The 15,926-nt window shown below is 49.7% G+C and overlaps 1 protein-coding gene across 1 annotated transcript; it reads right to left on the bottom strand.

Annotated features, from left to right (window-relative positions):
- Window positions 1–230: 230 nt before the first annotated feature.
- Window positions 231–10,097, bottom strand: LOC140216494 (neprilysin-11-like). The gene is made up of 3 exons (XM_072286812.1): window positions 9,653–10,097; window positions 5,265–5,452; window positions 231–2,150 (listed from the first exon to the last, which is right to left on the bottom strand). The coding sequence occupies exons 1-3, from the start codon at window positions 10,095–10,097 to the stop codon at window positions 231–233; spliced, it is 2,553 nt and encodes an 850-aa protein (XP_072142913.1).
- Window positions 10,098–15,926: the final 5,829 nt, after the last annotated feature.

The following is a 15,926-nucleotide window of genomic DNA, read 5'->3' as shown; positions in this document are numbered from 1 at the left end:
GTGCAGTTCATAAAAAAAAAAGCACTTACGAGATAGGCACCCTCACTAATGACGTTGTCTCTGCAGGCAACTCGATAAACGAGGAAATAACACTTCGGAGTCAGTTACAATATGCAAACAAATAAAAACCGCGCAGTGCAGGGTACGGCGATCGGTAAAAGCAAAGGTGAGACACTATGGAGTGAGACACTTGCTGCTGCGTGCACGGTCAGGTTGAGTTAAGGCCACGGTCAGGGCACTTCGCAGCGTTCCGGCGGGTTCATGGGCGCGTCCGGGGCACACCGGAAGGCATCGGCGAATGCCATGACGTTGCGAAGTGCCGCGTCGCAAATGCCCGAGCCGATGCGACCGTTCTCACAAAGCGCGAAGCAGAGCGACACAAACAGGAGCTGGGCTTCGGTGAAGCGCTCCAGGCCTGGTAGAAGCACGGGCAGAGGATCGTCGTCCACGTAGGCGTCGAAGAGCGCGGCCGCCGTGACAGCCATGGCTGCGGTGGCCTTGGCGTGCAGCTGGCTGGATTCCGCCGCCACGCACGCCATCATATTCCGGAAACGACCAACGGTGCCAAAACCGACGTCGTCTGTGCTGTACGCCTCAACCAGGAGCTGTCCCAATGCCGAAGCGACCTGGCCGCCAAGTCCGCCGAAATTTGCCGCAGTCACGAGGCTGACGTCGAAGATGGGAAACGACAGAGCCACGGGCAAGAGCTGGAAGGTGCGCGTCTCGTAGAAAAGTGCCAGCAGCGCGACCGAGTCAATGGCGTCGATGACCGTCGAGTCGCTCGCGTTCTCCGGAAGCAGCGTCGACTTTCGCCAATTTTCGACGAACGAGTCTGTCGTCATGTCGTAGCCGACGATTCCGGGCGTTCGGTCTTCGACGTCGAAGGCGAGTAAGTCCCGCGACAGCGCCGACCAGTCGGCGACGAACTGGATGCCCTCACGGTAGAGCGGCCACGAAACGAGGCGGCGGGAGAGCGCCTCGACCACGTGATTGGCCACGCGCTCCGCATCCGCGCGGGTGCTGCCTCGCATCACCTCTTCCTGGTAACGGAGAAACACGGCTCGGCGAGAAAAGGCGTACGCGGCGCCGACGCAAAACGCGCCGTGGTATGCCAGCGCCCGTTTCGCGCTGCCGCTGTGGAAGTTGATGATCAGCTCGCGGCTGGCGTACAGGGCAGCCACCTGTACCACGGCCCAAGAGGTCAAATAGTGCGCCTGCGTTTCACCCATAGACTCCCAGACGCTGAAGAATTCGACCACGTAGTCGTGCGCCGTCGTCACGAATTCCAAGTTGCGCACATTCAACGTCAGGTTGCTGAGGGCGGACTTCCAGCGATGTCCTGCGAGCGGGAAGTACGTCGCTTCGGACAGCACTTGGCGCGGCGTCCGAAGCGAGTAGGTCGTCGTCAGGTTGCGGCGAATGATGTCCTCGACGAGCAGAGTTTCCGCAACGTTAGCCTCGCCGTGGTCGCCGTTTCCAAAAGCTTTTCTTAGTGTGTCGAAGTAGGTGTCGAAGGCAGCGCCCTCGCTCGGTCGCCGCTGTACAAGGTGCCGGAAAGCCCTGCCGGGGTTCACCAGCAGCGTCGCGCGCTCTTCGGACAAGCGAGGCGTTAGGCGCAGGATGACGTCCCAGCCGAGCCTCAGCGAGGCGTACAGGAGCGTGTGCACCAGGTCTACATCGGTGGGATCCGAATGCCTGGGCCATGCGATGCCAGCCTCGGTCAGAGCCCTCTTGACAGAAACGACTTCGTCCGCATGGCCCCGCAGCACGTTCAGGCAGCTGCGATACACAGCGGCGGCCCTCTGGACGCTGTTCTGTCCCGAGGAAGGCACGTCGATGTCGAACAGGTGCCGCCTCATGCGGTCCACAGCTCGCACGTACAGAGTCTCGCGCACACTCAGCTCGCTGTTGCGTTCCCAGCGACCGCACACGAAGCGCGTGAAGTTGTGGCAGGGACTGACCGTGGTGTCGACGGAAGACAGCAGCAGCTTCGCGTACTCGCGGCACTCGTGCGACTGGCACACGTCTCCGGCGGGACCGGACCTCTTGGCGAAGAGCACCGCCATGAGCAGGGTCGCTCCGATGGAGGTTGTTATGTGCGCGCCGATGATGACCATAGCGAACGGTTGCAGCGTCGGCCGTGGATTTACCTGAAACGAGCGTGCACGAGTTATGGCTTCAAGCGTGGCCGTGGTACGCGTGCTTTGTGCTGTGCTTGGCTCAGTGGGCACGTGGTTTTTCAACATTCGCTTGAAGCTGTAGCAATGGCGCTTGGCTATACGAATCATTAAGCGCCACATTGAACAGTGTAACAAAACTTGCTCCAGGGATCTTATTCTTTGCTTTACCGTACACTACCAAAATTACTGACACAAGTCAATAATCCCGGACCAGGACGAACCAGGACAATAGTCCCGGACAAGGATGAATTTTTCTTCAACTCTGAGGCTTTTCTTTCGAGGAACCCGTATGGGTTTCCTTTGTAGCAATTGCTACCAACGGGTGGATGTCTGGTTTTTCCCTTTATTAAGTCAATAATCACTGCACCTATTCGTCGAGCATTGCTTTATATATTTAATAATACGTTAGCATTAGGAGTGTAGAAGCTAAACAAATGTTGGAAGCCTCGTGGTAATATATATATGTATATATACTTATATACACTATCTCGAGGCTTCCTTGCTCAAATCATATGCATAATTTGAGCAAGGTGCTCATATATATATATATATATTGGCACGCGTATGTTTATGATTTCGTTTAACGTTTTTCGCGAGCCAATCTCTAACATAGGACACTCCCTTCTGTAACGGAAGTTTCTCGAACGTTATCGCTGGTTTGATCCGTTTCGTGACCGAAACTCGTGTAGTCAGAATGCATGCACGACACGAATTGTGTAGTGCTTCCTGGAAGGCAAGCCGGCACCATGCAGTGATTATGCTGGAACCTTCCACGAATAATGCTCGACGAGACGAATCGGCGCGCTTGACCCGCAGACCGGAATAAAACGATCGATGATTGCGCTAACCACTATCATTGTGGCGAGTGTCACTATTTTTGAGGGACACAGTTTCGCTTAATAAACAGTTTCGTGACTTGCGTTGCTCCACTGTAGTTGTACATCATCACTACAATGAATGAATGAATGAATGAATGAATGAATGAATGAATGAATGAATGAATAGATAGATAGATAGATAGATAGATAGATAGATAGATAGATAGATAGATAGATAGATAGATAGATAGATAGATAGATAGATAGATAGATAGATAGATAGATAGATAGATAGATAGATAGATAGATAGATAGATAGATAGATAGATAGATAGATAGATAGATAATGTGTGTGTGTGTTCAATTACAGGTCACGCGATCACATTTCCATGCGTGTACGTTAACGAACACCCCGGTAATCAAAATTAATCCAGGGCACTCCACTACGGCGCGCGCCCTCTCATAGCCCCATAATTCATAGCCCCAAACAAACCAAAATGGACTGCGTCTTTCTTTTTTTTTTGGGGGGGGGGGGGGGGGGGGACCAAGGCCTTTGCCAAGGCCTTTGAAAAAGTTAATCACGCCTTACTAATGTTTAAATTCTACTCACTCAATCTCGACTTACATACTGTCTTGGCTCGAATGCTTTATAACAAACCGCCTCCGGTACGTCGCAATTAATGGTCATAACTCGTCTGAAATAAATGTAACATCGGGAGTACCCCAGTGTTCGGTTTTAGGCCCACTTTCGTTTTTCATATATATTAACGATTTGCCTAACTGCGTTTCTTCTGTGCATTTGTTTGCCGACGACTGTGTACATTATAGAGAAATACGTAACGATGGCGATAAAAATATCTTGCAGACAGACTTAAATAACATTGCAAGTTGGTGCGATAACTGACTCATGAATTTAAATCCTAACAAATGCAAACTAATGAGTGTTTCTCGGCAGTACGATAGCTCCTCAACGTACAAACTAGATGACATCGAACTCGACCATGTATCATCTTACCGGTACTTGGGGGTTGCTACTACCTACAATACAAGATGGAATAGTCATATTAATACGATCAATAACAGTGCTAACTGCACATTAGCATACTTACGACGTAACTTTAATAAAGCTACACCTCCGCTCAAAATGCTTCCATACAAAACTCCGGTGCACTCGAAGTTAGAATACGTCGCTGCAATCTGGAACCTTCATCACGCAAATTTAATTAGGTCTCCAGAATTATTTAATAATAACGCCGCACAATTCATTTTTTTCTAATCACTATCGTACGTCAAGTATAACAGCAAAAAAAAAAACTCTATCACAGCGTCGTAAGTATTTCCGCCTTTGCCTCTTTCATAAGGTCTTCCATCATTCATCACTACGTACCGAGCTTATCACGCCATCCACTTATCGCTCATCACGGATTAACCATAAACACAAAGTTAAAGGCATTTTTTGCAACACAAACATTGTATTTTTCCTTCATACCGCACACATCAAACGATTGGAACCACCTACCTACCTGACGACATTGTTTCCATTTCTGATCATTCTCTTTTCTCCCATTCTTTATCTGCGCACCTGCACTGTGGTAGCCTTGCTTAATCATCTCGTGTATCTCTCCTGCCCACTCCTTTCTTTTTCTTTTTACATGTGTCGCGATGTCTGCAATTTTTTTTTTTTTGCTTTCTCAAGGTTCTTTTTCTTTGTCCTGTTTTCTTTTCTCCCTTTCCCAAATTTATCTTACGCTCATACTTTGTCACTAGAATATTATAATATGCTGTGTTTTATTTCTGTTCAGTTCAGTTATATTTGTTTTTGTACCATTCTGTTATATTTCATTTCACTTTTACAATTTGTCGCTAATAATGTATAACGCTGCACGTTTCATTCTGTTTTTTTCTTTGTTTATATGTTGTCACCCCCTCACCTCTGCAATGCCTCGGCGATTGAGGGTATCGAAAATAAATAAATAAAATAAATTGCACCGCGGCTAAATGCCATGCAACAAGCATTTGTCAAGGGCGTGCAAAGGTCTGCCCAACCTAAGCTATGAGGCTTGTCATGGGCGCGAGTTCACAAACGAATTCTGTGGAAGGAGACGTGCCAGGGCCCGATACTATGTCTTTGGACTCGGTTTTGGTCGGCTTGAGCTTCTTTTATGTTTCCCCTACAAGCAGGGAGACGTGCTTCACAGCCGAGCATCACTCGGCCGTACAGTGCATTCGGGGAAAGCCGCGAGACTATACCACCACGCTCACGCACGGGTATGGGCTGGAAGTGGCTCTGCGGCGCCTGCCTGTGGCCGCTGTCTGGGCCCGTCGCCGACCTGGCCACGCTCAGCTCGGTGCTGGGCATAATGGGCGACACTCGGTTCGCGCCTCGGCTCGCGCGAGGCACGTCGCCCGTGCTGCTTCGCGACGAACACGCCGCTGCCCTGCTCAAGGTCAGGCCTGCGAAAAAGTGGAAAGATCGGGGATCACTCGCTGTACGGTTTTCTTCCGCTAACGCATTTGTATTCGCTTTGAATCTTGCAAAGGAATTGCCGACATAGAACGCACCCGGGTTTCTTTTTCTTTCTTTTTCAGTGTGCTGTTTTCGTGAAATCTTACCAGATGGCGCTTGAGTATTCATGACAATATAGAAAGTCGCAGTTTCGCCCGAAAGTTACGGCATCAATTCCGATAGCAAGCTAGTAGACAACTATACGAAGTAAAGATAGCAGTTTTATCTTGCCGCATAAACTTGTAAACATGAACTTACCAACTAAATTGCATGATGTCGCGCGCAAGCAAACAAAGATGGACACATCTGACTCGATTACCGTGGAAACTCGTTGTCAAAATTATGAAGGACGCCTATGCTTCGCCTTTAAGAGTGGAACGCGATATCATTCAAAGATCCCTGACTGCTTCTCACGCTTCCCGGCAAGTGGAGCTTATGTAACCGTAATGTTTACTGGAAAACGTTGTCCGCGAGCGGCTACGCACGAAAGCGGGCTTTCTAGTAGAAACGCAGCTTCTTGCATGGACCGCGATGCGGCGGAAGCGAGCGCCACCTGGAGGTGTTGCCAGGAATCCGGCGCGCCGCGCCGTGGCCTCCAAGATACTCACGCATCGCACGCGCAAATGGCGGATGCCGTGGCCCGTCTATGAATGATAGCAACGCTGCAAAAGCGATTTCTTTTGAGTTTTCGTGTTACAGAATTCTGTTTTCTCGCATATTCAGATTACAGTCCGACGCTGTCATGTCTGCAGGTCGTGTGTGAGTCGCACTTTACGATTTTTCTGCTTATTTTACCATGAAAATTCTATTAGTTCAGTAGCTTCCTTGCCCCACATGGAGGGCCTGTGTATGGGTGATTCGAAAATCTTTTTGCCGATACGACGTCCGACGCCAGATTTTCTGCGACAGAGAGCCGTATCGCGTTAAAATGCTGGACTGAGGAAGCGCGGCAGTAGGAGCGATCGAATTGACGTTCATGCTGCCCCCTCGCTTCGACGCGAACTAAAGTATAAACCCCATGCAAGCGATCTTGCACGCGACAGCGACAAGCGACGCGATGGAGATGGCTGTCGCGTTCGTTCGTCGCCTACAAGTCGTACCCCATGCGAGCGATACGCGAGCGATGACTTCGAGCGACGTCTCCTCAGTGTTGCCGGTATGAGGGCAGCAATATAGGGGCCGAAACTAGCGTGACGCGTGCTTTATAAACTTAAGTTGATGTGTTTTACTGTAAAAGCAGCAGAAAATATTTTTGAAAGTCTTGCAGTAGGTTCTTATCCTTGCACGTATAAAGATTCAATCGTTTGCTCGTTCCGTGCGACAATCAGAAGTGCTTGAGTTATGTACAACCAGTTCCGGCTTCGCGCTATTGGCTAGTCGCTCATAGCACTTCCGGGCGACGAGCGACTAATTCTAGATTTGCAGAACCGAGCGATCGCGCGACGAGACCGAGCGATCTGTTCACGTGACGGCCCGATCCGTCGCCCGAAGCCGTCGCTCGTCGCTGTCGCGCACAAGATCGCGCTCATGGGGTTGAGCTTTAAGAGTGGAAAGCACAGAGCGCACGAAGCTGTCAGTAGTTGGCGCGCACTCGTCCCAAGCGCAGATCCCTTTCACAAAAGAGCCCGCGCTACCGCGCCCTAAGCAGCAGTCGGCTGAGTAGAACGCCCCCCTTCCTCCCCTCCTCCCGGTGAGTTGCGAGCTTCTCCGGGCTTTCCTCCCTCACGCTCGCGAGATTTAGCCGCTATCGTCGGCTCTCCCTCGTACGCTTTCACTGGCACATACGGCATACGGCATACAGCATACGGCACTCGGCGACGATGTTATCGCCTTTGGACATTATATAAAAAATCACGGCGATGTTATCTGCTACGGTGAAAATGCGACTGTAGTGTCCATACAATTGCTATCGCAATAAAAGGAGCGCGCGCTGAGCTATAAGTGAAGACGGGTTGGCTGCGAGACGACCATGACTAGTGGAAGCCGTTGCGGTGGTTTGCTGAAAGAATACTCGCCGGTAGATTCGTAAGTTCCAAGGCGGTGTCGTGTCGTTTCTCGTGCTGTCCGTCTATATGTTCGTTTCGTTTCATTCGTAATATTGCTTACTTATGTTGCGCGAAGAATTATTTCCCTGCAAAACTGACGACGTGTAAAGCAGAAATGGTGCAATCTGAAAAAAAAATTGTCATGTACCTGCAGGTATCCCCCCCCCCCCCTTCCACCACAAATATTCACAGAAAACCTATACGAGTTTCCCAGACAAAACTCCTTGCCACTGAAGGAAAATTCGACCAGGTGCGGGCATCGAACCCGGGACAGAGGTGTCGTTCTACCATCAGTGCCAAACAAAAATGCCGGCATATATGGCATCGTGAAGCCGATATACTCAACTACAAGCGCAGGAACATCGGTTAAGCAAATCAGGCCCCATATTCACAAAAGCTCCTACGCTAGAATAGCTCGTAAGAGAAAATTTTAGCCAATCCTGGCTTTAGACACGTCGTTACCGATGGTGACTGGCCAATGGTATCCCTTACGAAAGAAAGCCTTCGTGCATTCGACCACAGTTCTGAAGAAATTCTAAAGATGGAGGGAATTCCAAGTGAGAGAAAATATTTTTCGCACCGTAAGTATAGCATGACTTTTCATAAAAGAAAAGCAAAAAAAAACACGAGTTTTTTAGAAAGAAACTTCGTCCACCTTCCCATGAAACTACCTCGATCTTGCGAATCTTCGCGGATCTGGGACCCTATTCACAAACAAATCTCTTACGCTGAAACTGTTCTTACGCGCCAGTCACTTGTGATTTCGGACATATTAGCTAGCGCAGTCTGCCAATGACAAATGCACTTATGAAAAAAAAATTATGCGTGGCTCTGCTATCGCAAACACCAGAGACCAGCGGAGCTGGAGGAAGTTAAGGCTTCAGAAAAATTCATGCCGTCTTCCTCTGTGGGGGGTATCGGTTGGGACGGTGCGTCATTTGAGGCGCCCGCCACAACAGAAGCGATTTGCCGAGAAGCCATATGCGTCGGTGTAGTGTGCCAGACGCTGCACTGATGCAACGCGTCGGCAACCACCGTGCCTTAGGTCAGATGCATGCTAGCTCCGACGCCGTGTACCTGGTAGCTTTTGAAATCCGCCAAAGCGAGCCCGCAGGCTTTTATAGGAGAGCAACGGCGTCACACCACCTGTGTCGCCGCCGCGCCGCTCCTCCTCCGCTAGGCTCCACCCACCCTCGCCGCGTCGCTATGCCGCACGATGCTGTTTTCATACTCTGCTTTCACTCTCTCTCTCTGCGAAGCTGCGAAGGTCAAGAGAAACCCAGCGAGGTTCCAAAAACTCCACTGCAAATATATCTTCCGAGTTCGGCTCTTGAGTTAGTGGATCAAGTGCTGTTGCAATAGTAACTTTTCTAAACGAAAAATGATATGAATGTTCAAAAAATAAAAGGAAAGGTAACGCGGGCTTAAAACACGAGATATCAGCTTGCTTCTAAAAAACTACATAGTATGCAGTATTTCAGAGAAAGTTCATACGCCGAAAAAGGCTTTCTTTAAGACCGTCAGTATACATGTTTATCATTATCATGTTTATCATGTCATTCATACCGAAAGCCTGATCAATTGGGCACATTTTTCTAGGACCAACAAGTACAATGATATCACTTACGCGACAACCACAATTACAGTATGAACCCTAACCAGCTACGCCTGACTGGTGGTGCACGCGATACGGCTGAGTGATGCACATGGAGAGCATCGCTAGTTGCGCAGTGCTTATAGATACTTAAACATACCTATCAATATCAGTAACAAAGGGAATCGTAATGCATCAGCACACATACTTCACGTGAGCAAGGTGAGAGACCGGAAAGAAACACTTCTGATACAATTATAGTGGCCGACACGGACCCTTGCTGAGATGCATACTAATGAGAGATAATACTGCGCTAAATTCATTATGATCAAGTTCCGGCAACTGCTACGAGATTTGCGAAGAGCTTCTCCTGTAACTATTCGGAACCTCATTTTCTTCCTTTTCTTGCTTTTTCTTTTCCTTGGAGGTAGAAGCCCGTATTCGAGGTTAATCCATGGAAGTTAATCTGTCCGCTTGATTTCGCGACGTTAGCAGTAACATACTCGTACTTGTCATATGTAACCTGGAAGGCCCATCCAGTGTCGTAGCGCCGGGGTTGCGGTTGTGCGGTGCGTCCGGCGCTGCGTGCTCCGTGCGCGATCCCGTTTCTCCAGTCCCCGGCCCGACGGAGGTTGCCGGACACGAGGACGCGGTCGCCTTGACGGCTCGCCTCGGCACGTCGGTGCCGCCGGCGCAGTCATCGAGGACGTGCTGGGAACGCCCAAGAGACGTCGCGTCATCTTGCACGTCTTTTCTTCGGTGACGAGCGTCCTCGTCCCTGCCGTGCTCGGAAACCTCGCCGACCCGGGGCGAATCTCTTGGGGCGATTGCCGCGGCAGTCGCGCTATGTTCCTCGGCGCCTTTGGGCGTTTTGGGCGCTTTTATCTTCCTGCCCCTCGCCATCTTCCTCCGCACCGTGGTCTCGGCCGTGTGTGAAGGATGCTCAGGATCCATCGGTGGTCGGCGCTATGCGTACAACCGAGGCGACGAGTGATCTTGGTCGGCTTGCCGAATTCGAAGACCTATTTCCCTCGCGCGCTTTCTTCTTCTCTTTCATCTGCTCACGCACTTCTTTCCCCTCGTTTCTCCGTCTTCTTCTCCACAATTTTAAGCCTGGCACGAAATTATGCGGGTCCCGAGCGCTGTGGGAATCTGCTCGAGGCAAAGCTTTCTTGCTTGTTTGCGAGTTGCGCTGTTCTTTTTTTTTTTTTCGCGACTATTTGCAGGTATACACACAACACATTGCAGTTGGACACGTTCTCACCAGGAAACGCCTCTCTCAACGTAAACTTGTATCTCTGAAATACCGCGAGATACGTCCGATAAAAACCATGCAGACTGCATGGCACTCTCCAGGATGACTGCTCCAGGATGACTGCGGCTCCTACAAAGATCCACTTACTACTTTTCACGAGATCACCTCACACTATAGGGACGGCAGGAGGTCTTTTCCTCCCCCCCATCAGAAGCTCAACCGAGCTCAGGCAGTCACATTAAGAATGATTCAAACTAAATCTTATCCCACACCTTTTCTGCTTAACAAAATTGACCAGGATTATCCCGCGGAATGTAAAAGTTGTGGACACACTCCATGTCTATTTGATCATATGTTCTGGCTGTGCCCCAACCAAAGGGCTTCGGATCTCAACAGTGAGGAGGACTGGAGTCGGCGCATATCCAGCGAAGTCCTCCAAGATCAACTCCTGGCCGTCCGGAGAGCTCACGACATCGGGAAAGCCTTTGGCCTACCGGTGCCTACGTGGGCGGAGCCACCGACTTAGTCTGGGGGCTTGTGCCCTCGGACCCTAGTTTCTCTGGACTAAAATAAAGTTCTTGCCATGCCATGCCACTGCATGGCACACACTATAATAACCGAATTAATGTCGTCGTATACACAGTGTTTTCTAGCATTTTTTTGCACCCGTAAACGACACGGTTCCGTTATGCTGCGGTGTCATCACTGCGTATTCACACCACCATGGAGGAAGGAAATAATATGAGGGAGCATGCCATAACGCGATTGAAGCCGATGTGGCGGCCCGACAAGTGGTAAGAACGTCAGAGTGCACGGTAGTCTTTAGTACTCACACGTTGATTTTTTTTTCTGTACACATTCCAAACAATCTGAAACTGTTCAAATAAACAAAAACATATCTGCCACCATGGCACTTATGCTGAATGCCGCGCTCAAGTTTCTGGATTGTGGCATCGAATCGCGGTGTTGTGCTATGCAAGTCCGTTCGGCGAGCCGCATCAGAGAGAATGCCTGTCAAGCGTGTCGGAAGTTGAAGGCAAATGTTGAAGGCCTCTCCGAAAGGTGCACGGCGTTGCTACACTGCTGAATGTTCTTGCGGTAAGTGTGCGCTGCGGTTAGTGTTGCAGTAAATTGCACAGTAATGTCTGCTGTCATTTCAGAAGCTATAGGCACGCATATCCTTCACTTATAAAGGGAGGCTAAAAACTGTTTTGTAAACTGGTGTGAGAGATATCTCATCTTTATCTCGTCTGAGAGATAAAGGAAACTCCAGTTTATGAGTTGGAGTGCACCTTTCTCTTTCGTTCGCCTATACATGCTATGTTTAACCCACCGTGGTTGCATAGTGGCTGTGGTGTTGGGTTCCTAAGCACGAGATCGCGAGATCGAATCCCGACCATGACGGCCGCATTTCGACGGGGACAAAATGTGCAGGCACCCGTGTACATCGATTTAGGTGCCCGTTATAGAACTCCGGGTCGCCGAAATTATCCCGGAGTCCTCCACTACGGCGTGCCTCATAATGAGACCGTGGTTTTCGCACGTGGAACCCCATATTTGTTTCAATAAAATCGTATGTGTTCGATGACCTACCGCTTGTTCGTGTTCGCAGTACGCAGTGTTCAAAGCAGGGCAAGTGCTTGGGAGCATAGCGGAGACCGCATGACCCGGCCGTATATGGGTCTCAAACTCCAAAAGCTGGAGCAAGCGCTGTTTACAGTTGCTGCTGCTTTTCTTGGGAGCAGATAAATTGACAACGCACCGCGTTTCAAGAGAGAACAGCATAGCACGTAGTACGTAGCAAATGCAACTCACCGTTTCTTGCGGGAGTCAGCGTCATCTCAGGCAATAAGCCCACCACGATCTGCCGATCGATCGCATGCACGCAAATGCTCATGCGTAAGATGCCACTGATCCAGCGACAATGCAAATCAATAAATCTCGCACAACAGGGCAAAATATATATATGGACAAGGCCTCGGTCAAAAATGTGACGAATACATATGGCTTATTATCGCCCACTACGGTCTGGTTACTTCGGCCGAAGTATACCTGTAGCCTAAATGCGCTGACGTTGGATTGTGAGCCTCCCACAACTCGCCCAAAGTGCGGAACACATGCCTTGCAGGAAACGACCGGAGCGGAACAAGTATTCAGAGAAAAACGTGACCAGAGATACAGGCAGAGGAGCTGAGCAGCCGTGGAGGCCTCCATCGAAGCAGCTAGCAGCTGCCGGCCGAGTGCGCACCGAATAAAAGCTACCGGTAACCAAATGTCGCGGCAAATCTCGAATTTACTCCGTGGTCTCGACGCGAGAGCTGACGTGTTGGGCCACCACTCTGGCTTCACGGAGCGTTCGCTTGACAAGGCTGGCTGCGTGACGTAATGCTCCCTCCTATCTTTTTCCTTCCTCCATGCACACCACGCAGCTTAGCCGTTCACGTTTCTGGGCGAATTGTTCACCGCGTACCTCGTGGTGCTCATTGATACCACTCTACGTTGCTCCACTCGCATTCTGAGACACTCTGTTGGACATAGACCAGCAGCCTACTGCCACTACTACATGGCGGGCGGCCCTACAATGTCTTTTGTCGAATCTTTCTCGCAGGTCCTGTGAACCACTCGGGTCAGAGATACGGGAAACGCACCATCATGCGATCGCGAAAGGACACGGCGTCGTGTTTCAGTGGCTGCCGGGCCATTGCGGTATCTCCGGCAACGAAGTCGACGACGTACCACGAAGGAACAAATGAGGCTTATAGCACGTGAAAAGACAAGGAGGAAAGGAAGACGTGACACACACAGGCGCTAACTTGCAACCATCTTTATTTCGAGCAAGGGACCCATGTATATATACAACTTTTTCGCGCACAGCATCACACATGCGCTGTTTGCAAAAATTCCTTACACGTCATTGTGCAGGTAAGCTAACTCTTTGTGGGAAGGGGCAATTGACGGTTTTGACATACAGTTATCCCCAAGCCTATCAATCATTTCTGCTTTGATAATTTCGCGAGTTAATCTTCCTCGGGCTCTTCCCACAATGGAGCAGTCTCCGTATGCTGGAGCGCACGTCGAGTAGTCACCATCATCTACCCCGGCAACAGCGCACTTGCAATGCCTGCAGCGAGCGTCAAGGAACCCACTCCGCTTTTTCTGCTACATTATACCGGTGTTCCTTTAAACGCTCGTTGAGGCAGCTTCCGCTTTTCCCCACGTAATTTTCCCCGCACTTTAAAGGAAGGTTGTAAACAACTGCTCCCGCACATTCAACAAACGGTTCCTGGTGTTCCTTTTTGCACGTGCACTTGTCAGACAGGCCTGGTCTGGTTAGTCTGCACAGACATTGCAATTTTTTAGAAGCTGAAAACACAACCATAACATTCGCACGTTGACTTAATTTCTTTAAACGGTGCGATAGGCCGTGGATATATGGGAAGACAGCAACGCTCCTCTTATCTACACAAGGCAGGCTGGAGGAATTCTTTGATAGCTTCGACTTGAGCAGACCCTCAGCAACGCTAATAAGTACATGTGAGGGTAATCTGCCAATCGAAGACGGAGGATCTGATCGTCGAAGCTTGAAGCTTTCACGCGCTATAAGCCTCACGATGTCTTACCAACAAGGAACAAAGCTTGTTTAATACCTTTATTTAGGGATGACGCAGCCCAACACTTAAGCAAGCTAGCGCACCGTACGACGTTGTAGAAGTGGCACACACCTGAATTCATGCACCATCGTTTGCGTACTCTCGACCCATCTGTGCAACTGCGGCTGTTACCTGGGCTTTCGTGAAGTGAGGAAACAATGCTGTGCCGCTTACGCCTAGGCGTTGCATTCACCAATGCTTATTCATTATTTATTGGAATGGCCGATGGCACCGAGTGGTATGCCTGTGGTGTCGAGCAGACTACAGAACACCTCCTGCGCTACTGCCCATCCTTTGACAATGAAAGACATGACCTCTACACAGCTCTAAATCAGATGGACAGGAAACTATCCACCTTCAACAAGATCATGGGACCATGGCCTCGCATGTGGCATCTACAAAAAGCCACAAAAGCGTTGCTGCGGTGTGTGAAGGATACCTGATTGAGTGACCATCTGTTGTCCGGACTAAGTGGCCGTCTGTGATATAGAGAAGAGGACTGTTAATACGTCGGAGATATCCACAGCGGACTTTCTCTTCTTCTCTTAATTATTCCCTTCCTCTTTTCCCTTCCCCTATTACAGGGTAATCAACGGGGCTCAGTCTTGGTTAACCTCTCTGCCTTCCCCTACATGGCGAATAATGATACTTAGAGCACTGGCCCTTTGTGGCATGTCGTGCAACACACCAGCCGGCACACAGCAGAGCCTCAGCGCTTCGTATCACACCGTACACGACAACAGCCAGTATAAGCCAGCAGCCAGCTCCCAATACCTGGGTGCGATCGTTCGTAAAAAAGTTTCAGCTCAATAACCGAAGGAAAGGTAACACGGAAGTATTGAAAAATAAAAGCTAAAGACTGAGCATGCAATCAGTGATGAAAAGTGACGGCAATTTATACAGGTGTAGGGGTTGAATGCTGTTACGCACTATTTTTGGTCAGAACAAGAACCAGGGCAAGTAGCGTACTGGGCATCGAGCGGATTACCGGTGGCGTGTGATAGTAACAGCATTAGTGACGAGTGAGGGGAAACACAATGGATGAGAGAAAGAGATCATATGGAGTGATGCGGTTAGGAAAGTTGCTGGCGCCGCATAGGCTGTTCCCCGGCCCGAGGTAATTGGAGATATCAGGAGTACGCATTTGTACCTAGAACTGACTGACTAGGATGATGATAATTTCTTTGAGAATAGCAAGAATTACGATGTGCTAATCCATAAACTGTGATGCGAAGGAGAAAAGATAAACGGGAATGGGCCACTTTATTTCCATGTTCGCTGTGTGCTGTGTGACTAGGTGGTCTCGCTATATGTTGCTCTCTCTCTCTCTCTCTCTCTCTCTCTCTCTCTCTCTCGTATGTTTCAGCGTACACCTAAAGTACAAGAAACTCTTCTGCAGTAATATTGAAGAAGATGTGTCATATAAGCGGACACAAAAAAACCAACCAACTTTTTTCCTAGTCAGTGGCTTAAACATTGCGAAAAATAAAACGCGGTAACGTACAGTTTGTTTTCATTCGTGCAACCACATCCTCAAGACTTCCAAACGAAAAACAGTTGGGTATAAGGGTAAAAGGAAACAAATATAAAATGTCCCCTCCCTCCCTGCTCCTCCCTAGAAGCGACATCAACACCGCGAGCGCAAGAGCCGTCGACGCGAAATCTAGGTAGACGTGACAAGGAAGTGAAGCGAAAATTTGTTAGGAGCGGCAAGGCGCTGAAGCCCTGCAAGCCCTCCATTCGCAGGTGGCCACGAAGGCAACGCATGGCCGTTGAGCCGACAGCTTAAGCCCGCGTAATAACCGGGCAGCACCTGCGGCGGGGACGTGTACCGAGCCCGAGCGTGGTCACGTGCCGCCGCCTAATGATTAGACGAGT

This window comes from Dermacentor andersoni, chromosome 3 (genome assembly GCF_023375885.2).
Source record: "Dermacentor andersoni chromosome 3, qqDerAnde1_hic_scaffold, whole genome shotgun sequence".
Taxonomy (NCBI): Eukaryota; Metazoa; Arthropoda; class Arachnida; order Ixodida; family Ixodidae; genus Dermacentor; species Dermacentor andersoni.
This window is presented reverse-complemented; position numbering and strand designations above follow the sequence as displayed.